This window comes from Pan troglodytes, chromosome 5, assembly GCF_028858775.2.
Source record: "Pan troglodytes isolate AG18354 chromosome 5, NHGRI_mPanTro3-v2.0_pri, whole genome shotgun sequence".
In the NCBI taxonomy this organism is placed as follows: domain Eukaryota; kingdom Metazoa; phylum Chordata; class Mammalia; order Primates; family Hominidae; genus Pan; species Pan troglodytes.
In genome coordinates, this window is record NC_072403.2 from 166,126,662 (window position 1) to 166,148,919 (window position 22,258).

The window sequence follows — 22,258 nt, forward strand, 5'->3', positions numbered from 1 at the left end:
TTCACAAATTTGTTGAAGCTGCTCTATTTGTGGTAATTTGTTATATCAGGAATAGGAAATAATATGAGATTGTTCCAGAAATCAGGAAACGCATGGTGCCTATACCTTTTACTAATCCCTTTGGTCTAAAATAATTTTTACTGCTTCCATGTAGGAGCCTAGAAATATTTGGTGGTGGCAGGACAAAGAAGACAGAAGGTGGAGCTTGGCTTGTGAGGTGAGACTTGGGAGAGAGTCAGGAACAAAAAGAAAACTGTGTGTGTAGACAGCAGTCAAGGAGCATGAATCAGTTCAAATGCAGGCTGATTCCCTCTGATCAGTGGATCCAAAGAAAGGCAATTTATTAGGCTATTTCATTATTTTCTTTGTTCATTTTCAAATAAATATCTCATATGTTTTAAGCAGCTTGTGTACCACATTTTGTAACTTTTATAATATGCAAATTTTAAAAATTCTTTAAACAAAATGTGGGTGCCTAGAAATAATAACTAATACAAGGTGCAAGTCAAATTTAGTGGTCCAATGGCAATTTTTGAAAAATCTAAATATTATTGTATTAATAAACCTGTAACTTGAGAACCACTGGAAAAGACCACATCGGTTATTGTTGAAAGAGATTTCCAATATAATTAGATCTTTTATTTAAAAATAAAAACAAGTCTAGAAGCGATTTTGATGACTGCCACGAGAGGGCACTGTAACCTTGTTGTAGACGATCAAAACGCAGCCATTAAACACTTCCAGCCACATGTTTATTTCTTCGAGAAAGCAACACTGCAGGACAGAAAATGAACACCAGTAGTATATTTCAACTTTTTTTCATATCATTTGACTAGATATATTTTTTTTCTTATTTTTATCTTACAAGTCAACCTCAAAAACATAAAGCAGGAGAGAAATGAGCCATGCCTCTTTTTCAGTTTAGAGGGGTAGCTGACACAGGATGAGAGCACAGTAAAACTTAAGCTAAGATTTCCACATTAATATCTTGCCCCCAAACACCATGCAGTGCTAAAAGTCACATTCCCATCATGCAAGCACATTAAAATATATGGCGATTAAAACTGCTGGTTTCTATTTTACGGCATTTGCTCTTTCCACGAGGCACACTTCCCTTTTGGGCTAAAGGTTAAAAAAAAAAAAATTCAAATACAGAGCAGTTAAGTCTCCTTACAGCAAGAGAAATGTAAAGCTTTTTTCAATGAAAAATCCATTATTTTCAATGTTTTCTATGTGGTTCTGGGGTCATGTGGGAAAGAACTGAGATGTGCTGAAGAGGCAAGGGAATTGCTTCCTGCCCCATGACACAGAGAAACGTGTGTCTGCTCAATGCCTCATTCAAGGAGACGAGTGGCTTTCTGTGAGGAGAGAAATTATCCCCCTTCCACAGTCCATTTCATACAGGCTGCAAACATTTAGTTTCAGGGACTTTTATTTTCAATTATGTATTACAAAACCCTGGGCAGGGCAGTCATCTCCCAGTTCTAGGATTCAATTTCTCCTGTGAGGTATACAAAAGAAATTGGAAGAGAAATAAATTGGAAAACCACAATTGGATATCATATTCTTGTTAGACTGAAGAAGAAATGCCCCCTAAAACTATGTGGATATGGCAGCTTTTCTGTACTTAACATTACTCATTAAATCATGTATGTGGCTATATTAAAATACTGTCTTTCGGCCAGGTGTGGTGGCTCACACCTGTAATCCCAGCACTTTGGGAGGCAGAGGCAGGCAGATCACCTGAGGTCAGGAGTTTGAAACGAGCCTGGGCAACATGGTAAACCCCGGTCTCTACTAAAAATATAAAAATTAGCTGGGCGTAGTCCCAGCTACTCGGGAGGCTGAGGCAGGAGAATCACTTGAACCAGGGAGGCAGAGGTTGCAGTGAGCTAAGATCGTGCCACTGCACTCCAGCCTGGGCAACAGAGCAAGACTCTGTCTAAAAAAAGAAAAAAAAAAGTATTTCTTACTAAGAGATAATGTACCTATGAATTTAAACATGTCTTAAATTTGAATAGCACTTCTTTTCAAAAGACTTAAAAATATTTTTTCTTTGAATCTGTTTCATCTCTGTGACATTGTTTGTGACTGGAGTGCTACCTGAGTAAATTATCATGATTACATGAAAAGCAATTAAGAGAAGAAGGTCAAAGGACCAACCTCTAATCACTAAGTTGGGTCTCTGACATCTGACAGCACATGCCTCAAAAAGCAAACAAAATGAACACTCTCCATTTCTTTAAATACATGTTTTTCATCCAAGGATCACACAGCACCTCCCAAGTAGTCTAATGTACAGAAAGAAAAGAAAGGAAACACAGCATGATTAGGTGAAACCCCAATCCATAGACAGCCCACCAGCAGGTTGAGGCAGGACCATTAGGAGGAGACTGTGCTCAAGCACAGAGAGGGCCCTTTAGGTTTCAAATGGAGAATTTAGCCAAACAGCCACCAGGGCCGGCCGTATGCTAAGCCCAGTGCAATGAAACACACACTCCCAGTCAAACTTCTTGGTTTCCTAGTGGGCTATGTGCCAACAGCAACTTCACAAGGTAACAGGTGAAGCGAGATGGGGGGCGGAGAGGAGGAAATGGGCAGAGAGCCGCTGGGAGTCCTGAGACTCAAGTTCCTGCTTCATCACTGGGGGCTCTGGGCCAGGCACTTCACTGTAATAATCCACAATCATCTCACATAGAGCATGGGGCAGCGGGAGGGGGCTGAAAACACATTAATTTGCAAACTACAAAGTGCTGTGTAAATATAAGGCATGGGTTTCACATTGAAATCTGACTCCAAACACAATCTCTTTCTTACGCTTCCTGGAGTCTTTGTAATCCTATACTTTAGGAGTCTTTCTAGGCCTGTGATCCTATTCTGAGATTTGAGCTGTTGTGGCAAAACTAAGAATTCTTTAAAGCAAAAGACGCCCTTGCAATGCAGGGCTCAGAGTGTCTATTTGCAATATATCAGCCAGTGAAGGCATCACATCAGGCTCCGTTCTGGATCTACAGGTTAACAACAGAGGGAAAAGGTCCTCTTCACAACCCCAAAGAGGAGTCCTCTCCAAATCCTAATCTTTAGCAGGTGCCACAGATTTGGATCTACGTGTGCTGAGAGATTCTCCACTTCCTTCCTGAGCAGCCATGGTTTTCTCTCTCATTCCACAGCTCACAGACACTGCAGGACTGGGTATAGGAATTGGCCCTTGGACCCCATGAAACTACCCCAAATGCATTTCAGAGATGACCCGGTCTCAAGAAATATACTGAAAGTAATCCAGTTTTCCCAATATTCTTTGGACCAGAAAAGTGGCTTGAGGCCAAGAGAGAGAAGCCCATGTCTTCCTACATTAAGTGTCATGGAAAGTGTCACCCACTCTCCCTCTCACTCCTGTCTATCCCCCCACCCACGTCTTAGTGGCCACAGCCTAGGCTGAGAACTCACAGAAGCAGCCCTACTTTCTAGCACAACCTGGTCAAAAGCAAAATAATTTACAGGAGAAAAAACACGAATGAGCAGGCAATGGGGCTCCAGAAAGCCAGGTGCAAAATTGTGAAGTTCAGTTTCCCTTTCACTTTGGGAAGCTCTGCAAAGTAAGCTTTAACTAGCAAAGCAAAAATTTCTAGGCTAATGTTCTTGACTTTGAAAAATAATTTTAAGCCTTGGCTAAGTAATCCCAGGGATCTTTTTTGCCTTTAAGTTTGAATGGTACTAAAGGAGTTTACAATTGAAAGGTTGGGGAAATATGTCTTCAGGAAAAGCCAAAGGAAAGCATTCAAAGGTATTCACAAACCCTGCTCAAAAGTGTCTGGAGCTCTTCAATTTAAGAAAAACTGGAAGTCTACAGGTTGATGTTGCAAACCAAAGAAAAATAGGTGGAAGGGCACTTTATGTCACACTGTTATTTCTGCTATTGTTATTTGTCGTTCCTTCAATACTCTTTACATTGCCAATCCTAAATAATTTCCCTTCTGGTATCTGCTAATCACAGAGAGAACCAGTAATTTCCAGGGCCAAAAGGTTAAAGCACTGCTCTCCTAAACCAGGGCATCAGGGTGCAATCTGAGGATCTGAATGTTCCCTCTGTCAGGTCACCACTGGTCAAACTCATCTTCAGTGGCTTCCCTAGGTGGAGAAGTACCCACATGTTTGCTGGGCCAAACTGATTGGCCTGGCCTCTTATCTTAGAGAAGTTTCTAGCAGTACAACTTGCTTCTTGTTTTTTGTTTTTATTTCTTAATGCTAAGGTTGTTTTTTGTTTGTTTGTTTGTTTACAGAGTATTAAGGCTTCTTAGTAAAGCTTGGGGAACTATTCAACAACTATTTCCATTTTGTTTGCAGATATAATTCAGGTGGTTCCTTCCATTTGAATGTCAAGCCACACTTTGAAGCTATAAAACAAAATAGGTTGTGTGAACAATTTGTTAGGGGTAGGCAGGGCCAACATGGGTACTTGGTGGGTTGTGGTTATTCTTATGGTGAGAAATATTCATGGTGATTAGTAAGGGAAGACTTTCATATTGTTTCTCTATAGCTCTCTTTAACACAATGATTTCTAAATTTCTATTAGTCTTTAATGAAAAGATGACATTAGTTGTGTTGCCTTTGGTCTAAGGTTTGCAGGCATAAATGGCACAAAGCTTAAAGTTTATTTAATAGAAAGGATAATCTAAGATGAAAGTCCTTTGCTGGTTAAAAGAGTGACTTACAAGAGATAGAAATCTAAATTAAAGAGCTCATGGGGGTTGGGGTGGGGAAGAAAACGAAAAATTATGAATGCATGCCCCATTTTTTTCCCACAAGATTTCCTGAGCATTCCTCAGACACAGTGCAACATCATAACACCAGTGAATCAATAGTATTTCTATTTTTCTCAAGCAAAAAGTATAGACTCATCAAATATATACTAAGCACAATATATAATAGTATATCATCTTTTAAACACTAGTAATTTGAACTTCTATAAATATATTTAAATAACAAACATAGCTATTCACATAGCACACAAGTGACATATAAACATACAAAAATAAATCCATCATGTTTAACTCTTTTGTTGCTTCCATGGGTTTTTTTTTTTTTGTTTTTTTGAGTAAAGATATTAAAACAATTCAGATGCCAAAGTCATCTTGTCAATATTGATCCTGGGAAATCTGGATATAAATTCACACTATGTATAGGGATCACAGCCAAGGACAAGAGCAGTAGACATTCTTTGCTGAACATATTACTATCTCCTACCATTGAGTAGGAAAGCTCGAAGGAAGTAGAGGTCTCCAATTGTGATGAGATGTTTTCTCTAGCTGTTGTAAGGAAAGGAAACATTAATCAGATCCCCTAACCTGCATAAAGTGTGAAAACACCAAGCTGTCCTTTGAATGAGTGGAATATGGAACACGCCTCCTCCTTCAGCTCTCCCACATGCCACTGTCTATGAAGCATTTCTCATCACATGGAAAAGGCACCACCATTCCATCCCAAAGGCAAGGAATTTTTGTTCTGCAACACCACGTTTGTCCTTCCAGTCACTGCTCTAGAAAACATTCCTCCACTCAAACAGTGATTTGGGCCACACAGCTTCCCAGCCAAGTGGAATATGTACATTCTTCTTTTGAAAAACAGAATGTTTCCATGGGCAATTACTCCTGGTAAAATTTGATTCTTGTCCATAGCATTCTCTGGAGAGCAATGAACAGAAGAGACATTTCTCACATCCCCCCTAGAGCCCCACATCACCGTGAGCTCCCAGTAGGAACACAAAAAACGCCTTTCAACTGAACTCAATCGTTCCAATCTCAGTGGATGCGTTACGACTGAAATGAGGAGCCCCGGTGTATTCGGTGATTATCTTCATCTAACGTGCATCTTTAGATGGGAAGCTGATGCTTGAAGGACTGGGTTTCAGTTTTCCTTTTAAGGAAAAATGTAAGCTTTTGCAACATCTTGAAGAGTTGCTTGTGATAAAATATAAGAGGAGAAAACCCTGACTTTGTCTCAAATGGAATTCTCAACAGAGGGCGAAGAAGGTGATTTCTTGAGTTCCTGGGGGGTGTCATCAGTGTCATCAGGGGCAGGCGAAGCCCGCTGCTGCTGATAGATGTCCTGGATCAGCAGGGTGTTCATGACTTTCCACTCTCTGTATTTCCTGGCTGTCAGCTTCGGGTCATCCAGCAACTGGTTAATCATGGCCAGATCATGTTCTTTACACTGTGTGAGTAGAAAAAAAGGGGAAGGGGGTATGTTGAGAGTGTCTTAATTTACATAAACCATCTTTACCAACTCTTTTACAAGTACACATATACATTCACATAAAATTACCAAAGCATTTTTGCATGTTAATATTCTAATTCCAGCATTAAGCCTAAGAAATATGACGTTTGTTTGCATACGCTAGCCGCAAAGAAGTGAAGTATCCTACCCAAGAGTTAGTGGAAGAGCTAGACATATAGCAAAGATCTTCTATGTTGCCTTTCCCTGATCAATCCATTATTCCACACCACAGTAACAATTCTACCTTGGTGTGGGAATCATGCCTCCTAAAACTTATCATTGTAGGTATTAGCATTTTATTGACAATCCAAACTTCACTAAGTAAAATTGGAATGTAACACTTTACCTAGGACATATGGCAACATAAAATATGTCTTTTAAGATTTCATTAAATTATCTTTATTTTTAATAAATCACATTTATTTAATACAGAATAAATACACAGATTATCTTTTCAGTCAAAGAAGAGGCTACTAACCTTCCATCAAAACAGTATGTATTCCAATAATGCTAATAAACAACCTATTGGTGCTATTCCATTCTGCCTCCTCTGTAACCAATGGCACACATTTCTGAAATGTCTAGCTCAGGTTAGAGTTTTCTATAGACAAGGAATGGAGTAAAAATAAGATGTTCATCCTCCATATTAAAAACAAATATTCAGCCTTGACAATTGTATCTCAAATCTATGCCTGTTTTCTCCATCCCATGACCATAGTCCTAAGGTTGGATATCCAGTTCAATATATCACATCTGATCTGCTGCCACAGCCTCCTGAGTGAGACCACTGCCTCCAATGCCCACTTCAACTCCACCTCCACTTAGCAGAGCAGGGATGCATGTAAATGCCGAGTCCCCCTCATGGATCCCCTTACACCCAAGGCTCCGCACCTGCACTGGCACCATTTGTTGATACTCTGCTTCCTTTTGACTTTCCCGTCTAATGTACTGGCATGCATTTTCTCACCCACACAACACTAGCTCACACCTCCATGTCGTTGTGCCACATGAAGAATCTTCCTTGCCTTTCTTCACCTCATAAACTCTAATTTCTAGAGTTTCTTTTACACAGAACAGTTTCCAGTCTTTCTTTACCCAATTTTTTTCTTTTCTTTTCTTTTCTTTTTTTTGAGACAGAGTCACTCTGTTGCCCAGGCTGGAGTGCAGTGGCCCAATCTCAGCTCATTGCAAGCTCTGCCTCCCGGGTTCAAGCGATTCTCCTGCCTCAACCTCCCAAGTAGCTGGGATTACAGGCATGCACCACCATGCCTGGCTAATTTTTCTATTTTTAGTAGAGATGGGGTTTTGCCATGTTGACCAAGCTGGTCTCAAACTCCTTAAACCTCAAGTGATACACCCACCTCAGCTTCCCAAAGTGCTGGGATTACAGGTGTGAGCCACTGCACCTGGTCTACCCAATTTTTCAAAACCCGTAAATCTATACTCACTTGAGGCATCACATTGTCCAGGAAACCTTCCCTGCACTCCCAAAATTGGACTGATAAGCTTTTAAGTTTTTATGTTCTCATGCCTTCCAATGATGCCCTCTGAGAACTTACCGAGGTACATTTAGGTATTTACGGGTAAGTCATGGCCCCTCTTCTAAAGCTTAAAGAAGATGACAAGAAACATTTCCTTCATCCCTGTATTCCCTGCACCTAACGCAATGCCAAGTGCCTTGTAGACATTCAATTCATGCATGTGATTGAACTACTCTTTTTGACTATCCCCAGGACAGCATGTGTGAAACTAAAACTTCACAACCACTGCCAGTAAGTGGATTTTCACTACTCTCCAGTCATCACACTTTCACATCCTTTTTCTGGCAGTCTCCCAAATGACTATTTCAAAACTCTTCTCATCTCAAACCCCCTCTCTCATCCTCACTCGCAGCTGATGGCCTTGCTATCTCTTTGTTGAGGAAATGGAAGCCATCAGAAGAGCACTTCTCCCAAGTTGCTATTGCCCACGAACTACATGGATGCAAATCTATGCTGCCTTCTGCCCTGTTCACAGAGATGGAGCATCTGTGCTCCTAGCAAAGGCCAATCCCTCCACTTGGGCACAATGGCCCCCGCTCTCCTACTCAAGAAATTCATCCCAGCAATTCTGTTCTCTCCTCTGACTCACCAACTTTCCAGATCCCCTCCAGCAGTCTCACTGGTATACATGTTTGCTGTTATTTCTTCCATGTTAAAATTCCTCTCTGCCCCCAAATCCCTGTCCAGCTAATGCTCCACTTTTTCCTGTCTCCAGTGGCCCATTCTGCATAGATTCAGTCCCACCAGGCTTTGGCCCCCACCATTCACCAAAACTGCTCTTGTGAAGACCATCAGTGACCTCCATGTTGTTAAATCCAATAAACCATTAAATCAATGTTAAACCAATGATCCATCTTCAACTTATTTATCAGCAGCACCTAAAACAATTGACTACTCCTCCTTCTTGAACAGTTTCATTGTTGTGCTCCTATGATACATTCTCCTGATTTTTCTTGTACCACAATTGCTACTTACTCCCACCTTAGTTGCTGGTTCCTCCTTGTCACGCCACCTCTTCTCACTGGAGTGTTCTAAAGCCCCAGCTTATATCCTTTTCTCTGCTCTATCTATGTTCATGCTGTTGGTAATCACATGTAATCTCTCCCACTCTCCTATGTGCTGAGGGTCCCAAGTTTATATCTCTCCTTACTTCTCCCCTGGACTCCATCATAATTTGTCTAAACTTCCTCTTTAGCAGTTCCACATCAACCCCTAAGAGGCATCTCAAAAATAACATATCTAAAGCTAAGTTCCTCTCTTATTCTCTACATCCCCACCCCACCAACTTCCAATGCACACCAAACCCGGTTCCTACCATAGTCTTCCACAAAGCACTTAATGGTAACTCCATCTTTCCAGTTGCTCAGAGCAAACACTGGAGTCATTCTTGACTCCTTCTACCACACCCAATCCACCAGCAAAGCCTGATGGTTCTACCTTCAGACATGACACAAAGCATGCCATCCCTCTGTTCAGAACCTTCCAGAGGGTCACTGTCTTACTCCGAGCAGAAGCTGGTGTTTGCAATGGCAATGAGGTCCTCAATGGCTCGAGTCCCTGCTGCCCCTCCGGCCCACTGCTGCACTCCCCATGCTCCATCCCCACTACATTACAGCTACCTTGACCTCCTTGCTCTTCCTTAAATGCCCTAGGCACACTCCCACCCCCAAGGTGTTTGCGTTTTTGTTCCTTTTGCCTGAAATATTCGGTCTCAGAGAACCTCAAGCCTCATTCCCTTTCCTTTTTCAGATTTTACACAAATTATGTCTTTCAAAGAGGCCTTTCATGTCTTTCCTAATTAAATATCAATTCCTCAACATGTTCTATCCCCTCTCTTTTCTATTCTTTATCAAATCTATCATCACTTATCATATTATACATTTAATAGTCAATTATGTTTGTTTATTCTCCTACTAAAACATAAGCTTCCGGAAGGCAGGCCTTTTTATCTGATATGCCCAGTGCTATAGCCCCAAGTGCCTGAAAGAATGACTGCACATGTAGACTGTCTATACATGTAGACATTCGTTGAATACTTGTTGAAAAAATGAATATATAAAATAAGAAATAAATGAATAAATGAATTACCAATTTGCTTTTTATTCTCTTTTGCATTCTGAACCCTATTTGCAGTCTGAGGAAATCCTTTCCATTAAACAAAAAAACTAGACATAGATAGATTCATAGATCAATAGCTGGATAGATAGATATAGATAGATAGATAGATAGATAGATAGATAGATAGATAGATAGAAGATAGACATATAGATGGATAAAGATAGGAACCCTTCCTTCCAAAATGGAGAAAAAACAGTGCAGTAGGAAAGCAGAGGGATTGTTTATAGAAAGTTAGGCAGGGCCAAAAGAGCATATTTCTTCTCTCTGAGTTTTCAATATCTATGCTTCCAAAACAACTTTTCCAAAACAACAACAACAACAAAAGCTTTCTTCCTCTGATATCACCATACTGCTATTAATATAAAGTTATTTAAAGAGTTTTATTTTGTTCTAAAGAAATTTAGACATCTACTTCAAAGGAAGATCCTAATTTTTCATATTAAAAAACTAAGATCTTTGAAAATTAATAAAAATTGGGGAAATTGACTTTGCATACATGAATTAACCCCTCTTTATAGCTAATAAAATTTTTAGAAAAGGGTCTCTTCAACTTTGGGCATTAAGCTGACACTTCTCATATGGCTTTTGGCTCTAAGTAGTTCAAATGTTTTACCATTTGGCTCAAATCTGTGTTAGTTCTTCTATGGATGAAAGAAAAAAATGTAGACAATAATACAGAAGAAGGAAATTAATGAAACAACAGAACCTTCCAAGCTCCTTCCTACACCAGGCATCCTGGGGCTGGGCCTCATCCAGCAGCCCAGCTTCTCCTGGATGGCGCAGGAGGCTTTTGGAGGGCTTTGAACTACTTTCACAACATCCGCTCTGCTTTCTGGCAGGCAAGCAAGGTTTGGCAGGGATTCCAAAAATACCATGAAAGAGAGAATGCTGTACTTTCAGTTTTTACTCCAAATAGTCAGTGTGTGGCTCGACTCAAGACCTAAGCATTGGAAATGTGTTCCACCAGAGTAGCTACGGGAAGAAGGGGTTCACCGCTCTTGTGACATAGGTCAGAGTAACTCAGAGAGAGTTTCAGTTGGACCCATTAATCATTCCATTAATAACTTATTTTAAAATAAAAGCAGACTTAGCCAAAAGTCAGTGAATGATGAGCTGTTAGAAATTCCTAAATATCTGTATTTAGTGTACAACATAATACGATCAACTTTTGCTCAAGTTCAACTTGGAAGTTTGCTCAACTTCCTAGAAGAATTTCCCTGAAGTGCATTCATTCCAGTACTATCCCAGTGCAGGGATTTTTCTTATTTACGGAATGCGCCTGCGGCAAATATAAACATTATTGTTAAAACAGTTTCCTTGTTTCTGCATGAATCTCTGTTGTTTTTGCTTGTCTACACTCCTACTTTGAAGCTTTTAAAAAATAAACATTTCCCCTGTGTATGATATATTCTCTGTGCAATATATCATACTCAGAGAAAAGTGCACAAATAGAAAAATTGTGCTTAAAGAATTATCACAAAATAAACACTTCCATACAACTACTACCAGGGTCACAGAAGGACCCGCACCCAGCACTCAGAAGCTCCATTCACATCCCCTCTCGGTCCCATCCTCTCCTCTTCCTCAAAGACAACCACTCTCTTGACTGCTTTGAATTTTAAAAACAATTAGAAATAATTATTATACCCTTCCAACATGAACATGCACACATGTACCAAGTTCTCTCTCTCCTTTGAATAGGTTGATGCACTTTGCTTTTGTTCAGCTTCTTCAGCAAGACCAATTTCCACATCAGCATGTCCTCCTACCTCCTGAGATTAATAGGACTGCATGACATGAGTCCTGTTCTATTTCATCAGCCCCAAGCACTGCACGAAGGATCTATGGAAAGGGCTCCTTCTCACAAATGTCCAGAGAGAGCAGTTCCCCAGCTGGGTGGGGCAGGCAGCCCTGAGCAGGCCCCCAATCTTCTCTGCTTCCTGGTATTCAAGGCCTTGTGTAATCTCCTCCCTGAAAATGAGATGACCCAATGACTTGCTTCTACTGAATAGAATACTGCAAAAGTAATGTGATGTCATTACTGCCACTGGGTTATAACCCATCTCACTCACTCACTCTCACTGTGTTGCTTGCTCTGAAAGAAGCCAGTTTCCAAGTTGTGACCTGCCCTGTGGAGAAGCCCATGTGGCAAGGAACTGAGGGGAGCCTCTGGCCAACAGCCAGAGGGCAACTGAGACCCTTAGTCCAACAACCTGAAAGGAGCTGAATCCTGCCAATAACTAACATGCAGGAGTTTAGAAACTGATCCCTCTCCATGGAGGAATGAATGCAGCCCCAGCTGACAGCTTGATCACAGCCTTGTGAGAGACCTGGGGGCAGAGGCATTTGAGCAAGCCACACCCAGATTCCTGGCCACAGACACTTTGAAATAATAAATGCTGATTGTTTGGAGTTGCTAAGCTTTGGGATAATTTGTTACCTAGCACTGGATAACCGATACACTGACAGAAAAGCAAAAGCTGCTGAATTCACCAATGACGAGGTCACAGAGACCCATAGGGAATGGTAACACTAATTCTTTTCACAAAGTTGGCCCCCCAGTGGCCAGGTGAGGGCATGGTGCCGTAAAGATCTAGAATCCTGAGTCTGCTGCTCTGTGGAAGGCCTGAGGCCACAGCCTTTCTCCTTCTACTAATGACTCAAACTGCACATGCTCTCCGTGGCCTCTACTTCCTGCTTCTCCCAACGTGGAACTACAGCTTATTATCCGTTGACAGACATTCCATTTCCTTGAATGTCCTTCCCTTGGTATTCATTTCTTCCTGACTCACGGATTTCGTGACAGTGTTCCTAATGCCCCCAGTAATCCACTGTCCCCCTTCGACCACCAAAGCACCCTGAGCACATCTCAACCAGAGTATTTTTGCACTTCATTTTAATCATGTATTTGTTTTCCTCTGTTTCTACACCCAGTAGAGTCCATTCAATGGTCCCAGTCACCTAGAATAGTGGCTGGTACATAGTAAGAGTCAGGAAATACTTGCTCAATGAAAACTTTACTCACTCATATCAGCTATCACAGACAAAGAAGACAGTAAAATCCCAACACGCTATGACATATTACATTGAATAATCAAATATATTCATCAGCTTTGTACATACTGTGAAATGGCGGCCAGTGATATCTTTTATTATCGATAAAAATTTTAATATTAAATAAGAGTGAATTTCTCTGCATTTGTATTATCTTTGTATAATTAAAATTTACTTTTCTTTTTCCATTCTGGCCTCATTTTTGCAGCCTTTTAGGGTGTTCAGATGTTCTACTGACTAACTGGGACGCCTAAGAGCCACTCAGCCTGCCTTTGTAGCCTTGTCCTTTCAATTGCTGACATTTCTTCCTGGAAAATGACTTAAGTTCTTAATGCCAAAGGCCACAGACAAAACAAAATTCACTTACAGAATCTATCAAAGCTTTTCAGATAAATCGTCTGCTAAATCAGGAGTATTTTACAAAGTATCCTGGCCTCTACCTGTTCATGCTATAATCTAAATGTGAAAGCAGGACACTTTTGTTATGAAGAACCATTTCAGCTCAGGGAGGGCCTGAAAATAGCTTCAGTACTTCCTGTACACTGTCCCTTATTCCCATTGTGAAAACATCTGCTGGTCTATTACCACAGAGTGTGTACTTCCCACTGTCGGGCTCTCATGGTGCTCCTTGGCTGCAGTGCCCACAGCTGACAATCACTACATCTTTGCTGCAGCTGAAATCAAGACATTTCCTTCTGGATGCAGTCCCGAAGACTGGTACCCTTGTATGAATCAGATGAAAATTCGAGATCTTATTTATACGACTGTTTATTCTCACCAGTTGATGATCTCTGTCTCTCATCAACATTTATTGAACCAGGTACTGTGCTAGGTATAAGGGTTAAAAAACAAATTATGCATGGTCCTTGCTGTCCAGAAGCTTAAAATTTGAAATTTTATATCAGAGTGAATGCAAACATCAAGGCCTATTGTGAAAAACTGCCTTGGGCGCTACTGTGTGAATGTCCTAGTGCTTTAAGAACATCAAGATCATCTTGCCCTATAAAGGTTATATTTACTTTTACAGCCCTTCCCTGCAACCACACAAACATGCTGTGATTAGCAAGAATCTCTCTGCAGAATCAGCCGTTCCTTGCCCCACATCCATAGAGTTCATCCACAATTTGAAATTTTGTTACCTTTAATGTGCTATTCAATGTTCGGATTTTGTGGAGTTTCTCGTTTATAGATGGATTTTTACACCGCTTAACAAAGGATTTTCTCAACTCCTTTTTAGTTGAAGGTCGTCGGTCCCCAAGAGGAGATAGACTAGCTTGCTCTAATGATTTGTACAGCTTCTCCATTTCATCATCTTCAGACACTTTTGTCTCTTCTATTTGAAAAAAAAAAAAAAAGAAAGCAGTAACAATAAACCCAGTGAAAAATCAAGGAGAGAACATTCAATACTGTGGTCCCAAGGCACGGCCCCACTGGCACCCTCATCTCAGACTTCTCTCCGGAACTGAAAGACAATAAATGTTTGCTGTCTAAGCCACCCAGTTTGCGATACTTTGTTACTGCAGAGCCACGTTCCCTGTGAAGGAACCAGGGAAGGAGTTATTCCAAGCCTCTCTCCTGGCTTCAAGTGGTTTTTTGGTTTGTGGCAGTATAACTCCAATATTCACATGGGGTGTTCCCTGCATGCATGTCTCTGTGTCCAAACTCCCCCTATTTATGAGGGTATCAGTCATGTTGGATTAGAAACCTACCCTATTAACTCATCTTAACTAGTTAAATCTGCAACAACCCCATTTCCCAATAAGGTCACATTCTGAGGTATTAGGGGTTAGGACGTCAACATACGAATTTAATTAATTAATTAATTAATTTTATTATTTTTTTTTTGAGATGGAGTTTTACTGCTGTTGCCCAGGCTAAAGTGAAATGGCACAATCTTGGCTCACTGAAACCTCCACCTCCCAGGTTCAAGTGATTCTCCTGTCTCAGCCTCCCAAGTAGCTGGGATTACAGGCACCTGCCACCATGCCCAGCTCATTTTTATATTTTTAGTACAGACAGGGTTTCACCATGTTGCCCAGGCTGGTCTTGAACTCCTGACTTCGGGTGATCCGCCCACCTTGGCCTCCCAAAGTGCTGGGATTACAGGTGTGAGCCACCACGCCCAGCCCAACATATGAATTTTAGAGGGACACAATTCAACCCATACATAGTCCACCCTCCGGCCTCCTAAATTCATGTGTTTCTCACGTGCAGTATATTCACCTCATCCCAACAACTCCAAAAGTCTTAACCCATTCCACCATCAACTCTAAGACCAAAAGCTCACCCAAATATCATCCAGGCTGGGTGCGGTGGCTCACGCCTGTAATCCCAACACTTTGGGAGGCCAAGGCAGGAGGATCGCCTGAGCTCAGGAGTTTGAGACCACACTTGACAACATGGTAAAACCCGTTGTCTACTAAAATACAAAAAATTAGCTGGGTGTGGTGGTGCGTGCCTGTCATCCCAGCTACTCAGGAGACAGACACAACAATCACTTGAGCCTGGGAGGTGGAGGTTGCAGTGAGCTGAGATCACACCACTGCACTCCAGCCTGGGCTACAGAGTGAGACTCTGTCACACACACACACACACACACACACACACACACACAATATCATCTAAACCAGGTATTGGTGAAACTCAGTGGGGGAGTGATTCATCCTGAGGCAAAATTAATCTCCATCTTTAAACCCACGCAAGTCGACAAATATCTGCTTCTAAAACACAGTGTGGGACAAATAAGCCCTAGCAAATTATACCCATGCTAAAGTTTGAGAACTACTGCCCTAGATGATTGCTTAATGTCCTTCCCAGAACTACCCTTGGAGAGAAGAAACCTGTCTGTGGTCTGTGGTTTTGAGTAGAAAGTGATCATTCCTCATCTTGCCACACAGACTCCATCTCCCTTCCTAACCACACTTTGCCAGCCTCGGCCCACATGATTGCAGTGAAGCCACTCCACCACAGGATCTACTGGGGACCATGTGGACTAGACGAGGCCAATGGCAGTTCCACCATTCTGGCCACAGTCACTGATTCAGAGATAAACATGTGTCTCTGGTCAGGCCATTTGGGGCCAAGGAGACTCAGTTCCAAGACTTTGGAGTATCAGATAAGTAATCTCTCTTTTTTCTTAAGCTGAATGTTGTGATAGTGTGAGCTGGAAGTTTCCAGGAAGTATCCCAAGAATAATGATATGGAAGCCAACCCATTCTAAGACACAGATCTTGATGATACCGTTGGAGCCCTCTCAGCCTGTGGGAGCTAATATGTTACCCATGTTAAGCTACCCTGGCTTTGGTTTCCAATCATATGCACCTGGAAGGGCCTCAAATGATACAGAGGTTACTCAAAGAAAATCTTCATCCTTTGATGTTGCTTTAATTTCTCACTAAGAACGTTAGTCTATTATTCCTTTATTCCTTGGAAGAAAGCTTGGGAAAGAAATACAATGAGATTTCTTTTTCCACCACATACTCCTTAATGTTTATATGTTTCACTTCCTGTCCAAAGAACCAGCTTGAAAGAGGACTCTATAGAAAGTATGGCATTAGAGGAACTAGAAAAACAGCCTCTCCATAGGGTGGAGATAAGCATATAATGGTGACCTAGGAGCATCAAAACCAAGCAAACTTCACATGCCTTAGAGTTTACTCCTCTACTATTAGAAACCTTTATGCAAGAATTAGTTTCCCCTATCCATCCCAGAAAGTCACCAATACTCTTTCATAAAACAGAAAGCAAAGACGATGCACTCACTTCATAGCTGACTTAAAATGTTCATCAGCACAACCTCCTTTTTCTCTACCAAACCGTCTCACAAAAGGGAAGAAAATACTCAAAACTACATCTGAAGACAATTAGACTTTTGGCTCAGGCCGTGTGCAGACATCAAAAGTGGGCTTTTGTCAATAAGCACATGAAAAGATGCTCAGTATCATCAGTCATGAGGGAAATGCAAGCCAAAACCATCATGAGATGTCCCTTCACACCCAGGGTGGCTACAATTAAAAAGACAGACAGTAGTAAGTGTGGGTGAGGATGTGGATAAATTGGAACCCTCATACATTGTTAGTGGGAATGTAAAACAGAGCTGCTACTTTTATTTTATTGTTTATTTTTTAAAGACAGGGTCTTGGTCTGTCACCTGGGCTGGAGTGCAGTGGCATGATCATAGCTCATTGCAGCCTTGAACTCCTGGATTCACTAGATTCTCCTGCCTCAGCCTCTCAAGTAGCTGGGACTACAGGTGCATGCCACCATGCTCAGCTAATTGAGTTGCCACTTTAGAAAATAGTTTGTCCATTTCTCAAAATGCTAAACATGGAGTTTAGCATGTGCCCCAGCAATTACACTCCTACATAAATACCCAAGAGAATTGAAAACATATATTCACACAAAAATTGTACATGAATGTTCACGGCAGCATTATTCATAACACACTAAACTTGGGAAGATCCTAAATGTTCATCAGCTGATGAAAGGATAAACAAAATGTGGCATTTGCATGTGACAGAATAGTATTCAATAATTAAAATAAATAGTTGTCCACAATACTTCAACATGGGTGAACCTTGAAAACATTTTGCTAAGTAAAAGAAGCCAGTCACAAACAACCACATATTGCGTGATTCCATTTATATGAAATGTCCAGATTAGATGAACCCACAGAGACAGAAACTAGAATAATAATTGCCTGGGGTCTGGGAGGGGACAAGCAGGAATGGAGAATGGCAGCTAATGTGTAAGGATTTCTTTTTGTGATGCTGAAATGTTCCAAAATTAGATTGTGATGACAGTTGCACAATTCCAAATATACTAAAAACCAATGAACTGTATACTTTCATGTGTGAATGTTATGGTATGTGAAATATATCTCAATAAAACTATAAAAAGTAGTCATTTATGAGATTGTCATGAGAGCTGATGCTACATAGCAGAAATACTAAGCATGGCCACAGTCCTGAGGTCAAGCTGGAGACACTGGAAAGTCTTAAAGAAGTTAAGTGGAAAGAAATCTGACTCCTGAAGGGGGGCATTAGGATTGAAGACTCAGAGTTTTCAGTTTTAAGACACAGTAATTTTACATGTCCTTTTACTTTTTTAAAAAATACAGCTAACAAGGTAGAATTCTACTTAGATTAAGGCATAAACACATAGCTTTCAATACCACAGTATTTGTGAATTAAGGAATATATGTTTAACAAACATCAACAAGCAAACCAAACAAGAGTATGACAAAGATAAATAGAATGGTTTCTTTACATTTGTCTGTGTTCACCAAGTAGCTACATTGTGCTACTAAAGATTGTGATAGAAAACAACTTACCAATTGAGCCACTAAAAGAAAAAAATATTTTTGACTAAAACATTTCATTTGTAATTATGTCACAGTAAAAATTATTATCATTGCTTCCAAGATGGCCAAATAGGAACAGCTCCAGTCTACAGCTCCCAGTGAAATCAATGCAGAAGACAGGTGATCTCTGCATTTCCAACTGAAGTACCTGGTTCATCTCATTGGGACTGGTTGGACAGTGGGTGCAGCCCATGGAGGGTGAGCTGAAGCAGAGCGGGGTGTCACCTCACCTGGGAAGCACAAGGGGTTGGGGGATTTCCCTTTCCTAGCCAAGGGAAGCCATGAGTAACTGTACCTGGAGGAATGATACACTTCTACCCAAATACTGCACTTTTCCCACGGTCTTTGCAACCAGCAGACCAGGAGATTCCCTCCCATGCCTGGCTCAGTGGGTCCGACACCCATGGAGCCTTGCTTGCTGCTAGCACAGCAGTCTGAGATCGTCCTGGGATGCTGGAGCTTGGCAGGGGGAGGGGTGTCCACCATTGCTGAGGCTTGAGTAGGTGGTTCTATGCTCACAGTGTAAACAAAGCAGCAGGGAAGCTCCAACTGGGCAGAGCCCACTGCAGCTCAGCAAGGCCTGCTGCCTCTCTAGATTCCACCTCTGGGGGCAGGGCATATCTGAACAAAAGGCAGCAGACAACTTCTGCAGACTTAAATGTCTTTGCCTGACAGCTCTGAAGAGAGCAGTGGTTCTCCCAGCACGGCGTTCAATCTCTGATAACGGACAGACCACTTCCTCAAGTGGGTCCCTGACCCTCATGTAGCCTGACTGGAGCCTCACCTCCCAGTAGGGGCTGACAGACACCTCATATCAGTGGGTGCCCCTCTGGGGCGAAGCTTCCAGAGGAAGGATCAGGCAGCAATACTTGCTGTTCTGCAGCCTCCACTGGTGATACCCAGGAAAACAGGGTCTGGAGTGCACCTGCAGCAAACTCCAACAGACCTGCAGGTGAGGGGCCTGTCTGTTACAAGGAAAACTAACAAACAGAAAGAAATAGCATCAACATCAACAAAAAGGACATCCACACCAAAACCCCATCCATAGGTCACCAACATCAAAGACCAAAGGTAGATAAAACCTCAAAGATGGGGAGAAACCAGAGTGGAAAGGCTGAAAATTCCAAAAACCAGAACACCTCTTCTCCTCCAAAGGAACACAACTCCTCACCAGCAAGGGAACAAAACTGGATGGAGAATGAGTTTGATGAGTTGACAGAAGTAGGCTTCAGAAGGTGGGAAATAACAAACTTCTCTGAGCTAAAGAAGCATGCTCTAACCCATCACAAGGAAACTAAAAACCTTGAAAAAAAAGATTAGATGAAGGATTAACTAGAATAGCCAGTGTAGAGAAGAGTTTAAATGACCTTTTGGTGCTGAAAACCACAGTACGAGAACTTCGTGAAGCATACACAAGCTTCAACAGCCGATTCGATCAAGTGAAAGAAAGAGGATCAGTGATTGAAGATCAAATTAATGAAATAAAGTGAGAAGACAAGATTAGAGAAAAAAGAATGAAAAGAAATGAACAAAGCCTCCAAGAAATATGGGACTATGTGAAAAGACCAAATCTACATTTGATTGGTGTACCTGAAAGTGACGGGGAGAATGGGACCAAATTGGAAAACACTCTTCAGGATATTATCCAGGAGAACTTCCCCAATCTAGCAAGGCAGGTCAACATTCAAATTCAGGAAATACAGAGAACGCCACAAAGACACTCCTTGAGAAGAGCAACCCCAAGACACATAACTGTGAGATTCATCAAGGTTGAAATGAAGGGAAAAATGTTAGAGGCAGCCAGAGAGAAAGGCTGGGTTACCCACAAAGGGAAGCCCATCAGACTAACAGTGGATCTCTCGACAGAAACCCTACAAGCCAGAAGAGAGTGGGGGCCAATATTCAACATTCTTAAAGGAAAGAATTTCCAACCCAGAATTTCATATCCAGCCAAACTAAGCTTCATAAGTGAAGGAGAAATAAAGTCCTTTACAGACAAGCAAATGCTGAGAGATTTTGTCACCACCAGGCCTGCCTTACAAGAGCTCCTGAAGGAAGCACTAAACATGGAAAGACACAACTGGTACCAGCCACTGCAAAAACATGCCAAATTGTAAAGACCATCAATGCTAGGAAGAAACTGCATCAATTAACAGGTGAAAAAACTAGCTAGCATCATAATGACAGGATCAAATTCACACATAACAATATTAACCTTAAATGTAAATGGGCTAAATGTCCCAATTAAAAGACACAGACTGGCAAATTGGATAAAGAGTCAACACCTATCAGTGTGCTGTATTCAGGAGACCTATCTCACATGCAGAGACACACACAGGCTCAAAATAAAGGGAAGGAGGAAGATCTATCAAGCAAATGGAAAGCAAAAAAAAAAGCAGGGGTTGCAATCCTGGTCTCTGATAAAACAGACTTTAAACCAACAAAGATCAAAAGAGACAAAGAAGGGCATTACATAATGGTAAAGGGCTCAATTCAACAAGAAGAGCTAACTATCCTAAATATATATGCACCCAATACAGGAGCACCCAGATTCATAAAGCAAGTCCTTAGAGACCTACAAAGAGACTTAGACTCTCACACAATAATAATGGGAGACTTTAACACCCCACTGTCAATATTAGACAGATCAACAAGGCAGAAAATTAACAAGGATATCCAGGACTTGAACTCAGTTCTGAACCAAGCAGACCTAACAGACATCTACAGAACTCTCCACCCAAAATCAACAGAATACAGATTTTTCTCAGCACCACATCACACTTATTCTAAAGTTGACCAAATAATTGAAAGTAAAACACTCCTCAGCAAATGTAAAAGAATAGAAATCACAACAAACTGTCTCTCAGACCACAGTGCAATCAAATTACAATTCAGGATTAAGAAACTCACTCCAAACTGCACAACTACATGGAAACTGAACAACCTGCTCCTGAATGACTACTGGGTAAATAACAAAATGAAGGCAGAAATAAAGATGTTCTTTGAAACCAATTAGAACAAAGACACAACGTACCAGAAGCTCTGGGACACATTTAAAGCAGTGTTTAGAGGGAAATTTACAGCACTAAATGCCCACAAGAGAAAGCAGGGAAGATCTAAAATTGACACCCTAACATCACAATTAAAAGAACCAGAGAAGTAAGAGCAAACAAATTCAAAATCTAGCAGAAGGCAAGAAATAACTAAGATCAGAGCAGAACTGAAGGAGGTAGAGACACAAAAAACCCTTTTAAAAAATCAGTGAATCCAGGAGCTGTTTTTTTTTTTTTGAAAAAATCAACAAAATAGATAGAATGGTAGCAATTCTAATAAAGAAGAAAGAAGAATCAAATAGACACAATAAAAAATGATAAAGGGGATATCACCACCAATCCCACAGAAATACAAACTACCATCAGAGAATACTATAAACACCTCTACACAAATAAACTAGAAAATCTAGAAGAAACTGAGAAATTCCTGGACACATACACCCTCCCAAAACTAAACCAGGAAGAAGTTGAATCTCTGAATAGACTAATAATAGCTTCTGAAATTGAGGCAATAATTAATAGCCTACCAACCAAAAAAAGTCCAGGACCAGATGGATTCACAGCCGAATTCTACCAGAGGTACAAAGAGGAGCTGGTACCATTCCTTCTGAAACTATTCCAATCAATAGAAAAACAGGGAATCGTCCCAAACTCATTTTATGAGGCCAGCATCATCCTGATACCAAAGCCTGGCAGAGACACAACAAAAAAAGAGAATTTTAGGCCAATATCCCTGATGAACATTGATGCGAAAATCCTCAATAAAATACTGGCAAACCAAATCCAGCAGCAAATCAAAAAGCTTATCCACCACAATCAAGTCGGCTTCATCCCTGGGATGCAAGACTGCTTCAACG

At 41.1% G+C, this 22,258-nt stretch overlaps 1 protein-coding gene across 12 annotated transcripts in view; it reads right to left on the reverse strand.

Moving 5' to 3' along the window:
- Positions 1-730: 730 nt before the first annotated feature.
- The window catches only part of IPCEF1 (interaction protein for cytohesin exchange factors 1), a 202,004-nt gene continuing 180,476 nt past the window's right edge, over positions 731-22,258 (reverse strand). For 11 of the 12 annotated variants that reach the window (XM_009452260.5, XM_063813585.1, XM_063813586.1 and 8 more), the window contains 2 exons: positions 14,126-14,319; positions 731-6,210 (listed from right to left, as the gene is read on the reverse strand). In XM_009452260.5, the coding sequence (XP_009450535.2) occupies positions 5,998-6,210; positions 14,126-14,319 (407 nt within the window). In that variant the 3' untranslated portion in view covers positions 731-5,997. Of the gene's footprint in view, positions 6,211-11,701; positions 11,904-14,125; positions 14,320-22,258 lie in introns of all 12 variants that reach the window. The other variant, XR_010158231.1, reaches the window with a different exon arrangement.